At 39.7% G+C, this 15,839-nt stretch overlaps 1 protein-coding gene across 2 annotated transcripts in view; it reads left to right on the top strand.

The window, feature by feature from the left end:
* The first annotated feature begins 81 nt into the window (after window positions 1–81).
* SMN2 (survival of motor neuron 2, centromeric) overlaps window positions 82–15,839 on the top strand; it is a 41,488-nt gene continuing 25,730 nt past the window's right edge. For both annotated transcript variants that reach the window (XM_047863602.1, XM_047863536.1), the window contains exons 1-2: window positions 82–202; window positions 15,261–15,332. In XM_047863602.1, the coding sequence (XP_047719558.1) occupies window positions 131–202; window positions 15,261–15,332 (144 nt within the window). In that variant the 5' untranslated portion in view covers window positions 82–130. The remainder of the gene's footprint in view (window positions 203–15,260; window positions 15,333–15,839) is intronic.

Here is a 15,839-nt window from a genome sequence, read left to right as displayed (position 1 = left end):
AGGAGTGTCCCAGGCCTCGTGGCCGATCTGCAGGACACCGTACTCTTCCGCTCCCAGAAGCCTCCAGCGGCGGAAGTTGTCACTTTCAGAGAGACGGAGCCCACGCCGTGTACCCGGCAGTAGGCTCGCCATGGCGATGGGGGGAGGCAGCGGTGTCCCCGAGCAGGAGGATTCGGTGCTGTTCCGGCGTGGCACGGGCCAGGTGAGATCTTGGACGGCATCGCCTTCAGACAGGCTCACTGGGCTCGCTCCGAGCGTCCCGCTAGGGGCTTCCGCGTCTGGGCTGGCCCGGTCGGGTTCGCTGACTGCGGGGCGGTATTCCACAGGTTTCTACGGCTTTCCTCATTTGGGAGTTTTAGCTACAGGCTCCTTCCTCGTGCGGCTTGGGCACCCTGATGGGTTAGAACTGATTCCCTACCTGAACTTGATTTTGCCTTGGTTTGTCCATTGTTTCTGATTGGGGAGTGTGCGGGGGCAGGCTGGGGTGAAGCAGGTAAACCAAGGAGGAGACTATTGAAATGTGCCAGTTTTACATCGAGGTGTTAGCGATGGAAAGCAAGGTACTTGCTTTCCGGTTATAATTTGAAATCAGAGGCAACGGGTTTTGCATATGGATTCGATAATGGAGGTTTGAGAGAGGAAAATCAAAGATAATTCCAAGATTGACCTGCAGTCATGAAAAGATGAAATTGTTTTTTCCGGAGATGTACTGAGGTCAGAAGACTGCAAGTGGAATAGGTTTATAAGGGAGGAAAATAGGTTTATAAGGGTGAAATCTGATTGGAGTGAGTTTGGAGCGGGGAGAGGAGAAAGTCAAGGCAAAACTTGTAAATAAATATTTCAAGTTTTGTAAATAGAAGGTAGAGAAATTGGCCGATAGATGAAGGGGAGGGTAAAATAAACAGGATTCTTAACTGGTTTTTTTGTTAGATGATAGAAATCTGTTTCGACGCTTTTTGGTCTGGTGCGAAAGATTGAATAAGGATGGAAAACTTGATACAAGGGGCAAAAGAGAAGTGTCGAAGCAGTGTTCTAGAGTAGATAAGAGAAGATGGATTTGGCCTTTGTTAGAAACATTGACAGTTCATGTGACAATTACATGGGCACAGACTTGTGTGGGTGGAGAGATTTGTGGAAGCTGTCTTTTGATTGTGGCTGTTCTCAGTAAAAGAAATAAGGTCATCAACTAGGAGTGAGGGGAGGCAGGTGTTGGAGTTTTGAGCAGAAAGAAAGTAGAAAGTGGGTGGAAAGTAGGGAGAGTAGAGGAGTATTGGACTAGGGAAATGTAGTGGAAGTGTTGTTAGGCAACATGACAGGTTTACTTGAGATTTTGGTCATGAGTTTAAAAGATACTAGACAGCTTGATTGCGTTTTTCTCCAGCTAAGTTGAATTCAGGTGTGTGAGGGTAGGCACACAGTGAATTAAGTGTTGAAAATAATAGGGCTGTAGTTTTACCAAGTGGATATGAGAGAGGGAGGGAGGGGTACAAGGTAATTATGTTAGTAATTGACCATGGAATTTAAGCTGGCTAAGAAAGGAAGGGAGGACATTAGGATAGTAAAAGTTTAAAAATTTGGAGGATCACTGTTTTGTTCTAGTCAAGTGGAATGATTGTCATCATCCAGATAGAAGAAGTAAGTTGCAGAGGTTAGGTGATAGTTGGAGAGTAGGATTCTTTTTTTTTTAGTTTTTTTTTTTTTTTTTAATTTTAATTCCAGTGTTCTTGACATACAATGTTAAACTAGTTTCAGCTGTACAGCATAGTGGCTCAACAATTTCTATACATTACTCAGGGCTTACCATGGTAAATTTACTCTTAATCCCCTTCACCTAGTTCACCAGTGCCCCCCCCCCCCAGCCCCCTCACATTTGTTAACCATCAGTTTGTTTTTGATAGTTAAGTCTATTTCTTGGTTTGTCTCTCTTTTTTCTTTTTTTAAAAGTATTTTATTTTAATTTATATTATTTTAAGTAGGCTCCAAGCCCAGCATGGAGTTTGAACTCACTACTCTGAGATCAAAAATTGCATCCTGTACTGACTAAGCCAGCCAGGTGTTCTCCCTTTTCTTACTTTGTTACTTAATTTTGTATATAAGTGAGATCGTATGGTATTTGTCTCTCTCCGAGTTATTTCATTTAGCATTATACTCTCTAGCTTCGTCCACATCGTTGCAAGTGAAAAGATTTTGTTCTTTTTGATGGCTGAGTAATATTCCATTGTGTATGTATACCACATCTTTATGCCTTCATCTATCAGTGGACACTAGGGCTGCTTCTGTAATTTGGCTATTGTAAATAATGCTGCAATAAACTTAGAGGTGAATGAAATGCCAGCCAAATTCAAGACAAAGAAATGGAAAGACATTCCATGCTATAGGTTTTAAGAACAAATATTGTTAAAATGTGTGCACTACCCAAAGCAGTCTACACATTTAATGAAATCCCTGTGAAAATACTAACAGTATTTTTCACAGAACTAAAACGATCCTAAAATTTGTATGGAACTCCAATATGTCGAATAGCCAAAGCAATCTTAAAACACAAGAACAAAACTGAAGGTATCACAACTCCAGATTTCATGTTAGGTTACAAAGAAGTAGCAATTAAAACAGTATGGTACTGGCATAAAAATTCATGCATAGATCAGTGGAATAGAACAGAAGACCCAAAAATAACCCCACAATTATATGGTCAGTTAATCTTTGGCAAAGGCGAGATGAGTATGCATTGGGAGAAAGATAATCTCTTAGGGGTGCCTGGGTGGCTCATTTGGTTAAGTGTCCAATTCGTTTCGACTCAGGTCATAATCTCACAGTTCGTGGGTTCGAGCCCCGTGTTGCTCTTTGTGTGCACAGCTCAAGGCCTGCTTGAGATTCTCCCTCTCTCTCTGCCCCTACCCTGCTCATATTCTCTCTGTCTCTCAAATAAAAGAACTTAAAAAAAATCTCAACAAATGGTGTTGGGAAAACTGGACAGCCGCATGGAAAAGAACAAAACTAGTCCACTTTCTTTGACCATACACAAAAATAAACCCAAAATGGATTAAAGACCTAAATATGATAATTGAAACCATAAAAAGCCTTGAAGAGGGTACAGGCAGTGAAATCTCTGACATTGGTCATAATATTTTTCTAAATATATCTCCTGAGACAAAGGAAAGAAAAGCAAGAATAAACTACTGGGACTCCGTTAAAATGAAAAGTTTCTGCACAGCAAAGGTAATGGTTATCAAAACTAAAAGGTAGCCAACTGAAAGGGAGAAGATAGTTGCAAATGACATAGCCCATAAAGGGTTAGTATCCAAAATATGTGAAGAACTGATAGAACTTAACACCCAAAAAACAAATAATCCAATTTAAAAATGGGCAGAAGAGGGGCCCCTGGCTGTCTCAGTCAGTAGAGTGCATGACTCTTGATCTCAGAGTCCTCCATTCAGGCCCCAGGTTGGTGGATGTTGAGCTTAAAAAAAAATTTAAAAACCAAAAAAAAAAAGAAGGGCAGAAGACTGAACAGACATTTCCCCAAAGACATAGAGGTGGCTAACACACATGAAAAATGTTCAGCATCACTCATCATGAGTTAAATGCAAACCAAAACCATAATGAGGGGTGCCTGGCTGTCTCATTTGGTAGAACATGTGACTCGATCTTAGGGTCATGAGTTTAAAACCCACATTGGGCACATAGTTTACTTCAAAAAATGAGATATTACCTGACGTGGCATAATGGCTAAAAGAATACAAGGAACAAGTGTTAGGATGTGAAGAGAAAGGAACCTTCCTGCACTGTTGGTGGGAATGCAGATTGTGGAAAACAGGATGGAGGTTCCTCAGAAAATTAAAAATAAAACTACCTTATGATCTAGCAATGGCACTAGTGAGTATTTACCAAAAGAATACAAAAACACCAATTCAGAAGTATGCATGCACCCCTGTGTTTATAGCAGCACTATTTACAATAGGCCAACTGTGGAAGCAGCCCAATTATCCATTGATAGATGAATGGATAAAGGGGTGTGTGTGTGTGTGTGTGTGTGTGTGTGTGTGTGTATAGGGGATATAAGGGATGGGAATTAAAGAGTACAGTTATAAGATAAATTGATATTTAAAATAAACATAGGGGTGTGTATATCTCTTCAGGGTGGTGTTTTTGTGTTCTTTGGGTAAATACCCAGCAATGCAATTTATTGGATCATAGGATGGTTCTGTTTTCATGGCAGGTGAGGACATAGTTCTGTTTTTAATATTTTGAGGAGTCTCCATATTGTTTTCCATAGAGGCTGATCCAGTTTGCATTCCCACCAGCAGTGTGTGAAGATTCCTTTTTTCTACATCTTCGCCAACCCTTGTTTCTTTTCTTTTTTTGATTTTAGCTAACATGACGTGTCAGTTGATAGCTCATTGTTTTGATTTGCATTTGCCTGATGATGAGTGATGTTGAGCATCTTTTCATGTGTCTTTGGCCCTCTATCATCTTCCAAGAAATGTCTGTTCATGTGTTCTGTTCAAGGAGAGTAGGATTCTTTAAACTGAGTTTATGGAAAGGTTCGGTTATTGTTAACCATAGAAGCTAGTAACTGCGATTGGGTGGTGTACAAGATCATTAGTATGGAGGAGTTTAAGGACCTGGACGGTTAGGGTATTGGCAGAATCAGCTATGTGGGTTTTTTAATAACCAAGAATGGCAGGAGTAGCGTTGGAGACAACGCTAAATCTCAGGGGAGTGAGGAAGCGTGGCTCAGATGGCTGTAGATGATTACATAAAGAGGAACAGCAGACAGTGGAGTCTAGTAACAGGGTTCTTGAAACAGGGTTTTTAGGAAGGAAGGAGAGAGGAAAAATCTGGAAGTGGGTGTAAGGAGCAAGTAAGATTGCTTCCCTATCTGTGGTATGATGATTTGAGGGATATGGAGAAGACATTTCATTTGTGATATCTGCAAGGAAAGAGGCATCTTTGGGGAAAGTTAGATTTTAAAGCAAGGAGGTAAAGGGAATATTCAGAGAAGAGGTTAAAGATATTGGGAGCAGGGTTTACTGATGACTCAAGAGATCTCAGCAGAAGTTTCAGCAGTTGACAACTGTAGAAGATACGAGAACATGAGGCATACTAGTGACCAAGAAACAGCTATATAAAAGCAGTGCTGATGGTCTGTTCTGGTGTCTCTTGTTATCTAACAAACTCCCCCAAACTTAGTAGCTTGAAATAGTAATTATCATTTTATTATCTGTCATGGTTTCTGTGGGTCAAGAATTTGTGAAGGCCTTGCTGGACACTTGTCCTTTAGATCTTTCACGTGGTTGCATTCACATAGACATTGGAGCTACAGTAGCCCGCCCAGGACTGAGCAGCTAGAGATTGAAAGCTGTTTTGTTTCTTCCTGTCCTCTCAGGGCTTCACATGATCTCATTGTGTGGGCTGGTTTGGATTTCTTTATACCCCTTTATAATCCTACTCTCCTTTCTCTCATCTGCTGTTCCCTGATCACTGCTGGATCACACTTTCTGTCGCCGATTAGTATGCATTTTCTAGAAGTTTATAAACATTAAATCTTTTGTTTGCCTTCCTTTACTCAGCATAGTTTTCAGTTTCACACATTTTGTTGTACATATTAGTTGTTCATTCCTTTTTATTGCTGCAGTATCCCTTTTTATTATTATACTAGAATTTGTTTATGCATTCACTTGTTCATAAATGTTTCGATTGTTTTCCTTTTTTTATGCTGAAGAGTTTATTTTTTTTTCAATATATGAAATTTATTGTCAAATTGGTTTCCATACAACACCCAGTGCTCATCCCAACAGGTGCCCTCCTCAATACCCATCATCCACCCTCCCCCTCCCTCCCACCCCCCATCAACCCTCAGTTTGTTCTCAGTTTTTAAGAGTCTCTTATACTTTGGCTCTCTCCCACTCTAACCTCTTTTTTTTTTTTCCCCTTCCCTCCCCCATGGTCTTCTGTTAAGTTTCTCAGGATCCACATAAGAGTGAAACCATATGGTATCTGTCTTTCTCTGTATGGCTTATTTCGCTTAGCATAACACTCTCCAGTTCGGTCCACGTTGCTACAAAGGGCCGTGTTTCATTCTTTCTCATGGCCACGTAGTACTCCATTGTGTATATAAACCACAATTTCTTTATCCATTCATCAGTGGATGGACATTTAGGCTCTTTCCATAATTTGGCTATTGTTGACAGTGCTGCTATAAACATTGGGGTACAAGTGCCCCTCTGCATCAGCACTCCTGTATCCCTTGGGCAGATTCCTAGCAGTGCTACTGCTGGGTCATAGGGTAGGTCTATTTTTAATTTTTTGAGGAACCTCCACACTGTTTTCCAGAGTAGCTGCACCAATTTGCATTCCCACCAACAGTGCAAGAGGGTTCCCGTTTCTCCACATCCTCTCCAGCATCTATAGTCTCCTGATTTGTTCATTTTGGCCACTCTGACTGGTGTGAGGTGATATCTGAGTGTGGTTTTGATTTGTATTTCCCTGATAAGGAGCGACGCTGAACATCTTTTCATGTGCCTGTTGGCCATCCGGATGTCTTCTTTAGAGAAGTGTCTATTCATGTTTTCTGCCCATTTCTTCACTGGATTATTTGTTTTTCAGGTGTGGAGTTTGGTGAGCTCTTTATAGATTTTGGATACTAGCCCTTTGTCCGATATGTCATTTGCAAATATCTTTTCCCATTCCATTGGTTGCTTTTTACTTTTGTTGGTTGTTTCCTTTGCTGTGCAGAAGCTTTTTATCTTCATAAGGTCCCAGTAATTCACTTTTGCTTTTAATTCCCTTGCCTTTGGGGATGTGTCGAGTAAGAGATTGCTGCGGCTGAGGTCAGAGAGGTCTTTTCCTGCTTTCTCCTCTAGGGTTTTGATGGTTTCCTGTCTCACATTCAGGTCCTTTATCCATTTTGAGTTTATTTTTGTGAATGGTGTGACAAAGTGGTCTAGTTTCAATCTTCCGCATGTTGCTGTCCAGTTCTCCCAGCACCATTTGTTAAAGAGACTGTCTTTTTTCCACTGTATGTTCTTTTCTGCTTTGTCAAAGATTAGTTGGCCATACTTTTGTGGGTCTAGTTCTGGGGCTTCTATTCTATTCCATTGGTCTATGTGTCTGTTTTTGTGCCATCGATTGTTTTCATTGGGGACGGTTAATAATAGAGCTGCTGTGAGTATTAGTGGAGAAGACTGTGTGGACATAAGTTTTCATTTCTGTTGGAAGTCTACTCATGGAGTAGGTGTGTTTTAACTTTTTAAGAAGCTGCCTTGGGGCGTGCCTGACTGGCTCCGTCGGTAGAGCATGCGATTCTTGATCTCTGGGTGGTGAGTTTAAACCCCACATTGGGTATGGAGCCTACATTTAAAAAAAAAAAAAAACTGCCTTGGGAGCACCCTTCTATTTGTTAAATGGGATGCTACCCATTGAATAAATCCAGTCAGACCTTAAAAAAAAAAAAAGTGCCAAACTCTTCTTCAAAGTGGTTGAACCATTTTATATTTTGACTAGCAGTGTATGACGGTTCCACTTTTTCCACACTCTTGTTAATTTTGAAATGGTCATCTTTTTTTTTTTTTTAATTTTTTTTTTCAACGTTTATTTATTTTTGGGACAGAGAGAGACAGAGCATGAACGGGGGAAGGGCAGAGAGAGAGGGAGACACAGAATCAGAAACAGGCTCCAGGCTCTGAGCCATCAGCCCAGAGCCAGACGCGGGGCTCGAACTCACGGACCGCAAGATCGTGACCTGGCTGAAGTCGGACGCTTAACCGACTGTGCCACCCAGGCGCCCCCATCTTTTTTTTTTTAATTTAATTTTTTATTTTTTAAAATATACATCCAAATTAGTTAGCATATGGTGAAACAGTGATTTCAGGAGTAGATTCCTTAGTGCCCCTGACCCATTTAGCCCATCCCCCCTCCCACAACCCCTCCAGCAACCCTCTGTTTGTTCTCCATATTTATGAGTCTCTTATGTTTTGTCCACCTCCCTGTTTTTATATTATGTTTGTTTCCCTTCCCTTATGTTCACCTGTTTTATCTCTTAAAGTCCTCATATGAGTGAAGTCATATGATGTTTGTCTTTCTCTGACTAATTTCAGTTAGCATAATATCCTCCAGTTCCATCTATGTAGTTGCACATGGCAAGATTTCCTTCTTTTTGATTGCCGAGTAATACTCCATCGTATATATGTACCACATCTTCTTTATCCATTCATCCATCGATGGACATTTGAGCTCTTTCCATACTTTGGCTATTGTTGCTAGTGCTGCTATAAACATGGGGTGCGTGTGTCCCTTCGAAACAGCACACCTGTATCCCTTGGATAAACGCCTAGTAGTGCAATTGCTGGGTTGTAGGGTAGTTCTATTTTTAGTTTTTTGAGGAACCTCCATACTGTTTTCCAGAGTGGCTGCACCAACTTGCATTCCCATGGTCATCTTTTTTTTAAGGTTTGTTAATTTATCTATTCTGAGAGAAATGGAGGGTGGGGGAGGGGCAGATAGTGAGGAAGAGAGAAAGAATTGCAAACAGGTTCCACACTGTCAGCATAGAGCCCAACTCAGGGCTTGAATCCAGGAACCGTGAGATCACGACCTGAGCCAAAACCAGACACTTACCTGCCTGAACCACCCAGGTGCCCCTAAATGTTTATTTTTGAGAGAGCACAAGCAGTGGAGGGGTAGAGAGAGGTAGAGACAGAAGATCTGAAGCAGGCTCCATGCTGACAGCAGAGAGCCCAATTCAGGGCTCAAACTCACGAAACATGAAATCATGACCTGAGCCAAATAGGATGCTTAACTAATTGAGCCATCAATTAATCATCATTTCATATGTTTATTTGCTGTCAGTATACTATTTTGTTTGGCAAAACGCTGAGATGTGTTGTTTGTTTAATGTTTTTTAATATTTATTTTTATTTTTGAGAGAGAGAGTACAAGCAGAAGAGGGGTAGAGAGAGGGAGACACAGAATCTGAAGCGGTCTCCAGGCCCTGAGCTGTCAGCACAGAGCCCGATGCGGGGCTGGAACTCACAAACTGTGAGATCATGACCCGAGCCGAAGTCGGACGCTCAACCGACTGACCCATCCAGGCGCCCCAAGATTTCATTCTTTTTAATTGCCGAGTGATACTCCATTGTATGTATATACCACATCTTCTTTATCCATTCATCAGTAAGTGGACATTTGGACTCTCTCCATAGGTTGGCTATTGTTGATAGTGCTGCTATAAACACTGGGGTGCATGTACTCCTTCTGTGTTTTTAATAGCACACTTTAATAATAATCTATTTTTAATAGCACACTTTTTGATTACAGTAGCTTCACAGTACTTGTTGAAGTAAGATAATGTAAATCTTCCAGCTTTGCTTTGCTTTTTCAGAATTGATTTGTCTTTTCTAGGTCCTTTGTATTTCCACCTGAGTTTTACAGCTTGTCAATTTAATATATATTGACCCTTGAACAGCTATGGTTTGAGCTGTACAGGTCCACCTATATGTGAATTTTTTTCCCCATAAATATAGTACAGTATTATAAATGTATTTTCTCTTCCTTAGAATTTTAATATTTTCTTTATTTTATTGTAAGAATACAGTGTATAATACATCAAGCATATATTAACGGGCTGTTTATATTATTTGTAAGGCTTCTGGTCAACAGTAGGCTAATAATGGTTAAGGTTTTGGGGAGTCAAAAATTATACACAGAAGAGTACCTGGCTGGCTCATTTGGTAGAGCATGCAACTTTTGATTTTGGGGTCATGAGTTCCAGCTCCATACTGAGTATGGAGCCTGCTTTTAAAAAAAAAAAAAAAAAAAAGCTGGGGCAACCGGGTGGCTCAGTCATTTGAGCATCTGACTTCAGCTCAGGTCATTATCTTGCAGTTAGCCAGTTGCAACCCCACCTTGGACCCGCTGCTGACAGCACAGAGCCTGCTTCAGATCCTCTGTCCTCTCTCCCCCGCCCCTCTCTCTCTGCCCCTTCCCCACTAGCACTCTCTCAAAAATAAATACTAAATATATATATATGAAAACTACAGTTTTCAGCACCCCTAGCCTCCCTCCCCCACAGTTGTTCAAGGGTCAACTGTAGTTTACTTTTCTGTTAGAATTGCTAAGGTTGGGTCTTGTTTTGTTTTAACCCAAGTTTTCCCTGATCATACTTGGTTGGTTGAAGCTTATTTTCAGTAGATTTCTCTGGAAAGATTAGGGAGTATAGTATTCTTCAACATTGTAAACTTAGTTTTCCTGCTCACAGGTCAGCTAGGCCATATCACAAAATCCTTGACTCATACTTTTTCCCACAAATTTCTCTGGGAAAATCTTATACTAATTAATTTTCTTTATTTTATACCTGACTTGGTCTTTTTGTTTAGAGGCATTGAGATTTTTTTTAGAATTTTATTTTGTTTTTGATTTTTAGCTTTTATTCTTCAGGCACTCCTATATACATTTATACATATATTAAATATTCTTTGCTAGCTGTCTGTATTTAACACTTATTTTCTTTTTCTTTTTCTTTTTTTTTTTTAATGTGTTTTCTTTGGTACCCCCTAAATTTTCAGTCAGATATATTCTGCTTTGGAGACTTTGTAGCCAATGTTACTTTTTCTCTCATTTCTATCTTGATTTTAACTCCCAATTCAAATCTTGCCCTTCTGCCCTGTTTTCCCATCTTGGTTTATAAATTTTTTGATTCAGGATGGTTTGCAGATGCTAGTTTATTTAATTTCAATGGGGTGTTTTCTTTTTTTTGTGATTGTTATTTGGGAAGTTTTATTAGCTGAACTATTTTTTGTTCTAATAGCTTTCTATAAAATCTTAGGTGTCTTCATTTTGAAATGTGTTGTTTCCTTGATCTGAGCATAATCATTGCCATGTGAGGAGTTTGGTTGCTATGTATTTTACTTTTAAGAATGCCCTTTTGAGGGCACGTGGGTGGCTCAGTTGGTTGGGTGTGTGACTTTGGCTCAGGTCATGATCTCATGGTTGGTTCATGGGTTTGAACCCCTCCGTCAGTGCAGAGCCTGCTTGGGATTCTCTCTCTCCCTCCCTCTGTCTCCCTGTCTCCCTGTCTCTCTCCTCTCTCTCTCTTTCTCTCTCTCCCTCTCTCTCTCTCTCTCTGCCCCTCTACTGCTTGCACTCTCTTGTTCTCTCTTTCAAAATACATGTAAAAAAAAAAAGAATGCCCTCTTGTATTGAAACAGTGGAATTCATCTTCCTTTATCAGTAGTACTTTTTGCAGGATTTTTTTTTAAAGATTTTATTTTTAAGTAACCTCTATACACAACCTGGGGCTCAGACTTAGAACTCTGTGATCAAGACTCACATGCTCCTCTGACTAAGCCAGACAGATGGCCCCCATTTGCAGTTGTAGGAGCACTGATGTGTCTTGTAATTTTGTGTTTTTTAAAAAAAATATGTCTTCATCATCCTTAATTTCTACTGTTTGCTAACTCAGGCTGTACCAAATCTCTAAGGAACATCTCCCTTTCTAAGTGGAAGTGTAACCTTGAACAATCAGTTACCTCTGTGATTACTTTCCTTATCTACAGAATGATTAAATGATTTTTAATGAGTTTTTATCAAAAAATGAGATTAGCTGTTTCTCTGTATAATGGAGATTAACAGGAGAGCCACCTAAATTAGTTTTGCAACTAAACAAGTTTTATTATAGGCTTCTTTGGAACTCATTAATTGACTAACATACCAAATCCAAGATACTAATTGAAGGTGTTTTGTAACTTGTCCTCTCATCATCAACATTATGTATCTAAACTTATCTTCAGCTACTATGTAGAATGAACCTGATTCTTCTAGTTGGACTTGGAGTCTAAGTGATCAAAATACATTGTTTTATTTTTATTTTTAATTGTGGTTTATTTTTAAGAAATGTTTATTTATTTTGAGTGAGAGAAAGAGAAAGCAAGCAAGCATGGGGGAGGGGCAGAGAGAGAGAGGGAAAGAGAATCTCAAACAGGCTCCACTCTGGCCACGGTGAGATGAACTGAGCCGAAATCAAGAGTTGGATGCTTCACCACCTGAGCCACCCAGGTGTCCCTTAATTGTGGCTTAAAAGCACACACATAACATAAAATTTATCATCTTAGCCATTTGTTTTAAGTCAACTCTGTACCCAACGTGGGGTTCGAACAAGATCAAGAGTCTCATGCTCTACCAACTGAATCAACCAAGTGCCCTACATCTTAGCCATTTTGAACTGTGCAGTTGGTGTTAAATATATTCATGTTATTGTATGGTAGACACCTAGAACTTTTTAATGTTGCAAAACTGAAACTCTACCCATTAAAAAGCATTGCTTCTTCCCCCCAACCCCAACTTTCTACTTTGTTTTTGTGATTGACTACTTTTGATATCTCACACAAGTGAAACCATATAGTCAGTGGGTTTATTTTTGCTTCTAGGCCTTTTTTTTGGCCCGTGATCTTTCTTGAAATGCTTTCTATTTTCTCTTCTACCTGTCCTCATCCTTCTGATTTTTATTTCCTAGGCCTGTTTGCTCCATGATCATCCACCAGCCATTCCTCTTTCTCTTCTTTTTTTTATTGAGGTATAATTGAGATATAACATTGTATTAATTTCAGGTGTACAACATAATTATTCAGTATTTGTACACTTTGGAAAACAAACACCACAATAAGTCTAGTTAACATCTAACACCATACATAGTTTAAAAAATTATTTTATTATTTTTAATTTTTATTTTAGAGAGAGCACACCGGAGGGGGGAAAGGGCAGAGGGGGGGAGTTAATCTTTTTTTTTAAGCTTGTTTATTTTTGAGGTGGGGAGGGGCAGAGAGAGGGGGACGGGGGATCTGAAGCAGGGTCCACTCTTACAGCAGCAAGCCTGATGCAGTGTACGAACCCGTGAGCCGTGAGATCATGACTTCAGCCAAAGTCAGCCACTCAACTGCCTGAGCCACCCAGGCGCCCCTGACTTTTTTTTCTTTTTGGCACTTTCTTTATTTTTTATTTCTTGAAGTTCTCACTGTGCTCGTTCATTCTCCTGAGCTTGATAAGCATGTTTATGACTATTGAACTCCTTATCAGGTAAATCACTTCTCTGTTACTTTTAAGAAATGGTTTTTGAGGTTTTACCTTATTCTTTTTTTGGAACATATTCCTCTGTTTCTTCATTTTGCTTGACTTTGTGAGTTGGTTTCTGTGCATTAGATAACAGCCACCTCTGCCAGACTTCAAGGAGTATCTTGTAGAAGATGAACTTTATCGTTCAACCCTGCACTAGCTCTTGGTTGTTTCTCAAACCTTTGTGATTATCCAAGCAGCCTATTTTAATTTTAGTGGTTCCCAGTAGTTGAGAGTGTGCAAAGACCTCTCTGTGTTCCCAAGGAGGAGGATCTCAGTCAACAATTTGATTCAGGATGATTGGGGAGCCAGACCCTTGGGCAGCAGCTTTTAAAGTACGTAAATATATACAGTCTTGTGGGAATGCAAGCAGAAGCCCACTCAGCCTGCAGAGCAGGTGATCTGGACATATCCCCTGGGTAGCACTTGTAATAATCAGGGTACCCAGAGAGTGCATAAGCTTCTTTCTGGGAGGTAACAGTAAGCTGGAATAAGGCAGAGAGTGAATAGCCTTATGGAACCCAGGAATGGAAAGCCCCCTAGTTACCATGGACAGATGGTTACGGAGTGTTCCCTGAGCAACAGCTGCAAAAGCCTGGGACACCAGGTGTGGAAACTGGGGTACCAAGTGCATGTAAACAAATGCTACCCTCTAGGAAACACAAGTGCTCTGGAACTTAGAAGAGGGAGAGCACACAGATGGCATTGTGTGGAGCGAGGCAGGAGCAGAAACATGGTGCCCACTAGCCTGTGTGCATTGAGAATATCCCACCAGGGCCCTGTAAGTGTGTGTTAAATTAGACTGCCCCTCAGGCTAACACTTTAATAAGCAAATGAGTTTCTTTCACATAAAGTTTGTGTGCCTTTTACTCCATTGTTTCTGCACTAACTGCCTTGGGCAATTAAATCCAGGCATTGGAGCGCTTTAATGGCTTTTTCTCAGTTTGCTATTTTCCTGTAGGTCTTTGAATGTGAATCCCCATAGTTTTTAAAGCTAGATGTCTTGGGGGCTTATCTCAGGTACAGGTCTTAAAAGTTCAAGTGCCCAGTTTGGGGTTCAAATTCATTTCTTCTCAGGGAGAGTCTCTGAGTTTTGAGTTTCCTCCCTATAATGGGTTGCTGCACTGGGAAGGGGTTTATGGCAAGACTATGTCTCAGCTTCTCTTCTTTGTAGGGATTTGTTTTTTCATGTTTGCCTAATGTGTAGGAATTGCTCAACTAGTTTCTGGGTATTTTTGATTTTGTCTTTTTACCCTAGAGCAAGTTGTTCCGTATGTAGCTATAGATCTGGTGCATTGGTGGGGAGCAGGTGAATTCAGGATCTTCCAAAGTCGGCCTCTTGAACCAGAGAAAATCTGTTTCTTTTAATTCACACATGTATTGTCTGTAATGTCTCATCATAAATGTTTTGTATTTTTTTATTTTGATTTTCTGTGACACTATGTTTTAAATTCCTATTTAGACCATCGCTGAAGAGAGCAGGTAGCGTGATTTCATATACCTCTCAGAAATGAGTGTGTAAGAGATAGTGGATGCTCAAAAATATGTTTTTGAATTGAATTAAATTTAAATAAAAATAGAATTAAATGCTACTTCAGTCTTTTCCAGATTACTTAATACCACTCCTGTTTAAAATGAAAATTGATTTATTAATTACTACTAGTAATTTGTAACTTGAAACCTTTTGAGAATTCTTCCTTGCTTAATCTAGACATAGTGCAAGGTCAAGGGGAAAAAAGTATTCTTTGGACCTCAGATTCTTTGGTCGGAATAGCATTACCATAGTCTGTATAACAAAGTCAGGCTAATAGCGAGATGTTTTCCCACATTGCCAAACTAAACCTTTTATCAACTCTTAGAAAAGTTTGAAACATAGTTATCTTTGAACAGGTCCACTTATGGTTGGTGGATAGAAATTCAATTAGGGAGCATTCAGTTTACTCCTCTTAGAATATTTACATATGCCTAGCTTTGGGGGTAATGTCACATACTCTATAAGGAGGTAGGCTTCCTCTAGTTTTGTTTAGGATTTAAAATACCTGTTTTTAGTGTAACTTCATGTGTGGCGTAAGATAGCTGCTGACAGTATCTAACCTACATTTTTTATGAAACCCATTTAAACATGAATTGTGTTTGTTCTTTACCCTTCCCAGAGTGATGATTCTGACATTTGGGATGATACAGCTTTGATAAAAGCTTATGATAAAGCTGTAGCTTCATTTAAGGTATGAAAACTCTTTTCCTTATTTCCTCATGTTACTCATTTGGGACAAAATTAACTGATAACATACTTAAAGTGTTGAATTACATATTATTCCGTTCTAATGTTGAAGGCCAATAGATATCATTGGTTAATTAACTTAGATGATAATCTTCCTTTAGAAGTTGGTAGGTAGGCTCTCTGTATGTCACCCCTTTAGCAAAGTCAATTTAAGTAGAATCTTAAACATTAATTACTTTTAATGTGTTTGCATTGTATCAGACTATAGAAATCGTCTAATTCAGATTAGTAGAAGGGCAGTCTAAATTACAATTTTCATTTAACAAGCCTTCGTTGAAATAATAATGATAAATATCAGTAGTGCTATAATTAGTACTTGTAGACTGTTCACAGTATTTTAGGCACTATTCTAGGTGCTTTACTTACATTAAATTAATCCTAACCCAAATCCTGAGTTGGTTATCAAGTCAGGTGTTCCTGAGGGCAGGAATATTCAATTCTTTAAGGAGAT

Source organism: Prionailurus viverrinus, chromosome A1 (assembly GCF_022837055.1).
Source record: "Prionailurus viverrinus isolate Anna chromosome A1, UM_Priviv_1.0, whole genome shotgun sequence".
In the NCBI taxonomy this organism is placed as follows: Eukaryota; Metazoa; Chordata; class Mammalia; order Carnivora; family Felidae; genus Prionailurus; species Prionailurus viverrinus.
The sequence above is the reverse complement of the archived record's forward strand: the minus strand, read 5'-3'. Positions and strand labels throughout refer to the sequence as shown.